Here is a 7,392-nt window from a genome sequence, read left to right as displayed (position 1 = left end):
ATATATATATATATGCACATACACGTAAATACAATAGTATACATAACATCCAGAGATGTTATTTGATTGTAAATTGTTCTATCAATCAACGATATAGTTAATATTGTAATAATATTTTTAGTATTGTCGATATTCGATAGTCAAAATATTTTTTTTTTTTTACCAAATTAATTTTATAACTTTGTTATATCTCTGGATAAATTATTCATTCGACACTTCAGATTATATCTCATACAATAGCAACAGCATAGAACCGATCGCATGCGCGTCTAACTACTACGCGATTCGTTTCACGCAAATACAATATTACCGATAGTTATATAATGTTACGGATTATTGGCGCGGGGTTTCTCCCCCCGTCGTATAAGCATATTACTACAAGGTCTCCCTCGATGGTTATATGTCGCAATTCGACGATTTAAGCATTTTACCGAATTTATTTGTTTCTATACATACATATAGTGTATTAGTTGGTTAAAGGCATTTGGTTAAAGTTCAAACTTAAAGAAAAATGATTTTTTTTCTTGCGAATTCCAACATCATTTTCAACTAATAATCATCAACTAATAATCCGGATGAAACTATTTCTTTATTCAATCAGAAATCAGAACATATTTTTAGCGATTTTCATTTCGCTATAGTCATGTATGGTTAATTAATGCAAAAAAAAAAAAAAATGTGATCTGAATTAGAAAGCATTTTAAAGTTGAAGAAAATTAAGAAAGTAAATTGATAAACAGATTTCAAATTGAGATTTCACTCAAGATTGCTGGAATAAAATTGAAATTCTTTTTCTAGAATTAAACAAATGTAAGTATGTATTATTAATTTATTCTTATTTTGACTGTGGTGGTTGCTATTGTGAATTTATAAAAATATAATATATTCAAGTGGCAAATGATATTTATTTCTTTAAGCTCTAAATTATGTTATTGTTATTTTTTTTATCTTAATTTTTATTCTAAATATTTGAAACTATTTAATATACTATTCAAATAATAGATACTCTAAGTATAAATATATTTTTTTTTAATCACAAAATATTAATAAATAGTTATAATTAAATAGTTATAAAAAAACATAAAATTCAAATAATTTATATTTTATTTGTTTGATTATTATTCAACTTTTGTAAAAATTAATTGTAAAAATAGATTTGTTAAAAAATGATATAAATTTCAGTTTAAAAATAAAAAAAAAATGTTTGAGAATAATTATCATGTATGATAAAATTATTCTTTGAAAATGTCATGTCTTTGATGAGTACTAATTTTTTAGTATCTCAAATTCTAGGATTCTAAAGAAGATTCATGATGATATTTTAATATAAACGATATTAAAAAAATATTAAAAAATTATATTAATTATATAAAGATAAAAAAGACTGGTTATGCATTATATACTTGAATGAATTATATAAATTTATTTATTTTTCCATATTTCATTGAATTATTGCGATATTACTGTGATAATATGAATAATAATAATATTCGCGATAATATGTTTATATGCTACAAATAAATAAATATATTCGGTTTTCAAAAATCTCATTTGCTAATTTTTAAATAATCTTAGAATATAAAGAATAGAGAAATAATATTATTTTCTTTTTTTTTGCAGCGGCGATAAAGATGCGCTTGACAAAAAAGAGAAGGATAAAAAGAAAGGTAAATACTTAAAATATTTGTGAAAGCAATCGAAACGATTTGTAATTGATTTATATTTTTTCAATATTTCTTTCTCTTTTAATATGTATCATTTATGATTAGAAGTTTCTAAAAAATCACTTTCTAAAAACATCGATTTGAAAATTTTGAAAATAAAAAATGTATAAATCATTATTTAAATTTTTCTAAACCTAACTTTTTTCTAAAGCGTTTTCATATAATTTTAGAAAACGCCGTCCAACCGCATTGCCGCATCACGCTGAAATGCACCCGCGAGGTGAGTGACTTGTTCCATCCGTGCTTATATTTAACCTTAGTCTCGTGAAAGAGGAAAGAAATGGGATTGGTTCGTTAAAAAAGAAACTTAAAAGGAAATAGGAAAAAGAAAAAAAGAGAAAGGAAAGAGAAGAAGAAAAAAAGAGAAAGAACGAAGAGGAATAAAAATTGAAATTGAAATGAAAGAATAAGAAGAAGCAAAATCAAAAAAAGGGAAAGTAAGAGAGGAAGAAAGAAAAATATTATTATTGATTGGTTTTTTCTTCTGTTTGATTGCAAATATACATATAATTGTTAAGGTTGAATCACGGGCGCGGGCTATATCTGATGCATGCATATTCAGAATGGAGAAAAGAGAAACGATCGCGATGCGTATCTCTTTAAATTCGTAGATCGCTGGTTTCAACGGTTTAAGCGATGCTCTGAAACGGCTGGACTTTTTATCCGCGGTACATGATTGCCGGCGATTCAATTACATCGTGCGACTGTTGGATCTTTTGGTCAGTCACAGAATGGGTGGTCTTAGCGGATGTGCTCAACGAGTTCTTTTTAATATGTTGGAAGAAGTTGCTTTGGAAGGTAATGAGATTTTAAATATTAAACGAATTATTTTCTTATGTATTTTTTAATATATGTTCTTATAATGTATGCTTGACAGTATCATTATCACAGCAACAAACTGGAAAACTTCGTCGATTGATCGAAAGAGTACGAGCTTTCAGCGCTAGTTGTTGTTGGGGTGGCAGACCTTTGGGTTCTGTAGTATTATGGGAGAAACATAAAGCTGCTTTAGAGAGAATATTACAAATTGCTTCGTCCATTACTATAACACAGGTAAAAAAAAGCGTGTATTTAGAATAAAATGAAATAAGTTGTCGCATGATCGTTGTCCTTCTTATTTTTTTGATTTTAGCCGGATGAGAAACAACAACCGCAATGGTCAGATTTACCCGCAGAATGCCGTCGAGAAGTTCTTCTTCGATTAAGTGATCCACGAGATATTGAAGCATCTTCAGAGGCTTGCGAACATTTAGCTATTCTTGCGCAAGAACAAAGAATCTGGCGGGAACTTGCTCAATACCATTTCACGCCCCAGCAAATAGCTTCTACAAGACAACATAATCCAGGAAAAGACTGGAAAACTATATTTACTATCGCACGAAGGTAGATTATACATAAATTGTAATTGATTGATTATACATAATATGTAATTTTTTTAGATAACATAATATTCATTTTTCTCATATCTTATCTATATGTTTATATTAGTGTCTTCTATCGACAAAATAAATCGATATATTTTATAGATCATTTGGTTTGCGAGAAGAATATGCAGAGATAATTCAATTATGTCGCAATTGCCGTTGCTTATTTTGGCGATCACTCGGGCATCCCTGTATTGCTGATCAGGATCCAGCCTTTCAAGAAAAATTGGCAGACGTTGATAGAGCGTCTCTTCATGTTCCGATTCCTCCGCAGACTTTCCTCAAATTTTTTTCTCTATGAAACAAACAAATAGACAGACAGAAAAGAGGGGATTTATGCTTTTACTTTTCTAGCCTTTCTTGACAAAGGAAATACTATTTAGAAAAGTATGCACATAAACATAAAAATCTTCGATATCTTGCATTTCCTCTGCCTTGTCTCGTCATCGATAAATGCATCGAAAAACATTCATACAAAATACATTCATTTTCGCTTAAATATCTCCTCTCCCGCTCAAATATTACTTTCGAATGCTTAAATTTCTAATAATTTTTTATTTAAATATTAACTTACTTCGTTCTTTCAAAAATATTGGCAGAAGAAAAAAAATTAAAACATCATAATTGTTTTGTTTTTTTTCTAATATCTTATATCATATATCCAATGAATGTTATCATGTTCTCGTTTCATAATTTTCTCAATATTGAATGAAATCAATAAATTATATTAATATAGTTCAAGTTATCCTTTTCAAAGTATTAGGAATTTTTTTCACTTGGCTAATAATATTCTTTGTTTTAAATGATTAACATGAATAATTATTGAATTTAAAACATAATTATTCACGATGATATCGTTTATTTATTGAAAATATTATGATATAATTTATGATATATGCGTGAATGGAATTTAGTTTAGTTTTAGAACAGCTTTGTTTATTATTGAAATTGCATTGTTGTTCCTGGCAGTTTTCTTGATATTTTATTCATGTAGATAATATTAATTTTATGTACATTCTAAATTGCATTTACGTTTTTTATAGATTTTCTTATTTTTTGTATTATCATCATCGTAGACATAATTATAGACATAACAATCAGAACATGCATTATCAGCTCATCTTATAAATAATATTGTTTTTTTATTTTAATTATTAATATATAATATTAAAATTTATATTTATTATTAATTCATTATTGATTTTTCTATTATGTTAATTTTTGTCAATTTTATATCGAAATTTCGAAAACTAATATCAATATTTTATTATATTTATTTTTAATAATTATATATTTTTAATTACATGTATATTATGTTATCTGTTTTTGAGTACAGAGTATACAATATTAAAAATGATTTATGATTGTTAATATCTGATCTTTTGATTTTTTTATTTTTTTTTTAAAATATCAATTTGATGAAATCAATTAATTAAAATGCTTCTTGTTTATATTTTATAATATATATAAATTCTATAAAATAAATAACAAAGCAATATTACTTATAGGATGAGCTAATATAAGAGATCTTATTTTTAAAATAAAATAAATAAAGAAAAGAACAAAATAGATATATTTAAGATATATTGTAAACTTATATTAAATTATATATATATTTTCTTTTTTTCTAAAGAAAAGAGGAGGGGAACAAAAAAATGATATGTTCACATAAAAAATATAATTATTTTCATTAGTAAGCATTTATTATATATTCAATTATAATATGAAATTTTTAAATGTTTCATGAATACATAAATATTATAATTGATTAAGTGATGATTAATTTGGAATACTGAAAATTGTACTGCCAAAATCGATACTATTGCATTTATCTATATCGATGCCTTTTTTTTTGTATTCTCTATTTAAATACTATATACATATAATAGATTTCTTTTGATATATTACTTCCCTTATGTAATGCAATCGTATTGTAAATTAAAATATGTATGCATCGTACTATATATCTTCCAGAAGTGATTGTAAAGCAATGTATATATAATATGCATTGTATTCTACAGTGAATATTCGGAAAATGAAAATGCAAATATGAACTGTATTTTTCAGTTTAATTTTAGTAAATAGTTGATATAATCTTTAGAATTTATTTTATCGTTTTCTGTATTTTTTTATACTGACATAACATCTTTTTTTACACATTGTAAAACAATGTTATGCCAGATGCTTCAAAATAAAAAATTTATTTCTGTATATATATATATATATATATGACTCATTTATTTTATGTATAGATATATATACTGATTATACAATGTATATTTTAATATGATATATATTTTTATCAAATTTATCAAAATTTATTATAAATTATATATTAATTATATATTATATATATTATAAATAACATTATTAAGTTATTATACGAAAATAATATCAATTATTCATATACATTTAATTCTTCAATTTCATTATATTACATTTTATTTTATAATTTTATTTTATAGTGTTACTTTTCTTTCTTATATAAAAAAATAAAGAATTTTTGAAAAAATATGATTATTTTTTTTTTATTTTTTAATATATGTTAGTTAATATTAATAAAGTTAGAGGCAACTTAAAGAAGAAGCAATATATATATATAATATATACATATTTTTATATGCATATTTATATTGAAAATATACATGCATATGTATCAGATTCGCTATCAAGTTTTCAGATGTAAACAAAACCACGTGATCAAAATGCCGGGAAATCAGGATCAAATACATAATTTTGAGATTTAAAAAATAAAAAAAAATACAAAATTATTTTTCGTGAAATAAATATTTTCTATTTTTGTGAAAATAATCATGATAAAAATTAGTGTCAATCATTCAGACATATTTTATATTACAATGATATATCGATCTCAATATTATTTTTCATTAGCCAATAAGTAAAATCTTAATATTTATGATATATTTGATTTATATAATTCGACTTAAACATATATATATATATTTATATATATATATATATATATGTGTATGTATTCCTTTTATATATGTTTTTATTAAAAATTAAAAAATAAAAATAATTTAGTAAATTTTTAATTTTTAATATATTTGCATATAAAGTTACATATAAAGTTTATAATTTTATAGAATGGAGATTTAATAATTCTAGCAAAAATATCCTATAAGAATATACTCTTAATATTATTCATTTTATGGTTAAATTTATTTGAACAAAGCGCCATCTATATGATAAATTTAAAAGCTTAAGTTAAGGAAAATTGCGCACGCGTAGTTAAGATCTTTAGTGACGCTGTGTCCTGTCGGTGGGTGCCGCGACACTCCGCGGTACGTGTTTGATTCATATCAGATATTTTAATATTAAGAAGAAAAATTGGTAAAAATGTCAGCGTTACCTCACAGTAAGAAGCGTGTCTGCTACTATTATGATAGTGAGTATAAAATATTAGAAATTTCAATATAATTTAGTATCCCGCGAAAATATCTTACATGTACAAAGAGATTGTCAAAATGTGTTTGTGATATCCGCGCTTGTATCATATATTATACATTTATTTTATATTTATTTATACTATTTTGTATATTTTATTCTAATAGATTTATTCAATTTTAAAAGAAAATCTTTTTTTTTACAATATGTGCTTTTTTTTTATTTTTTCGACAATTGCTTGCACGGTTTCAAACGCGTTAAGGCGAAAGATTCACAAGTATTGCTCCATGTTACCTTACGTGAACCAAGAAAGAGCGTCGGCTTTTTACGATCCATATAGACAGTTGCCGTTCATTCGATATTCGATAATGTGCTTTTCTTTTTTCCTTTTCTTTTTGTTTTCTTTATATATAATTATTTTCTAAGGTTAATGTTTAAATTTGTTCTTTTCATATACTTAAATGTCCAGTATTATATATCGTTAACGATATATAAACAATATAAGAAAATATAGTATAAATATTACTGATATCGTCAATATATTTTATATATGTGAATAGAATATATTATTGAAATTAACTACAATTATTAATATTAATATTTCGTACATGAAAATCTTGATTTTTCAAAAAAACGAATTAATTGAAGGTTATGGAAAAATTTTAAGAAAGTATAAAGAAAAGTATTAATTAATAGGAATATAATTGTATAAAATCATAGATTTGTTTAAAACTTTTAATAAGTTTGAAAAAAATAGTACAGTTCTGATTAAATATGTAAACAGTAACACTTTTTTCCATGAGTTCTGTGAGAGATTCTCAAATATGTCTCATGTG

The 7,392-nt window shown here is 24.2% G+C and overlaps 2 protein-coding genes across 4 annotated transcripts in view; both read left to right on the top strand.

Annotated features, from left to right (window-relative positions):
• LOC102680854 (F-box only protein 32) overlaps positions 1-3,893 on the top strand; it is a 5,975-nt gene extending 2,082 nt beyond the window's left edge. For both annotated transcript variants that reach the window (XM_031511506.1, XM_006617745.2), the window contains 6 exons: positions 1,621-1,667; positions 1,895-1,944; positions 2,336-2,522; positions 2,602-2,777; positions 2,857-3,107; positions 3,251-3,893. In XM_031511506.1, the coding sequence (XP_031367366.1) occupies positions 1,621-1,667; positions 1,895-1,944; positions 2,336-2,522; positions 2,602-2,777; positions 2,857-3,107; positions 3,251-3,449 (910 nt within the window). In that variant the 3' untranslated portion in view covers positions 3,450-3,893. The remainder of the gene's footprint in view (positions 1-1,620; positions 1,668-1,894; positions 1,945-2,335; positions 2,523-2,601; positions 2,778-2,856; positions 3,108-3,250) is intronic.
• Positions 3,894-6,393: 2,500 nt separating this feature from the next.
• LOC102680712 (histone deacetylase HDAC1) overlaps positions 6,394-7,392 on the top strand; it is a 4,917-nt gene continuing 3,918 nt past the window's right edge. The window contains exon 1 of one of the 2 annotated variants that reach the window (XM_006617744.2): positions 6,394-6,557. In XM_006617744.2, coding sequence (XP_006617807.1) covers positions 6,509-6,557 — 49 coding nt within the window. In that variant the 5' untranslated portion in view covers positions 6,394-6,508. Of the gene's footprint in view, positions 6,558-6,963; positions 6,983-7,392 lie in introns of those variants that run through there. The other variant, XM_031511460.1, reaches the window with a different exon arrangement.

Source organism: Apis dorsata, unplaced genomic scaffold, assembly GCF_000469605.1.
Source record: "Apis dorsata unplaced genomic scaffold, Apis dorsata 1.3 scaffold_326, whole genome shotgun sequence".
Taxonomy (NCBI): domain Eukaryota; kingdom Metazoa; phylum Arthropoda; class Insecta; order Hymenoptera; family Apidae; genus Apis; species Apis dorsata.
The sequence above is the reverse complement of the archived record's forward strand: the minus strand, read 5'-3'. Positions and strand labels throughout refer to the sequence as shown.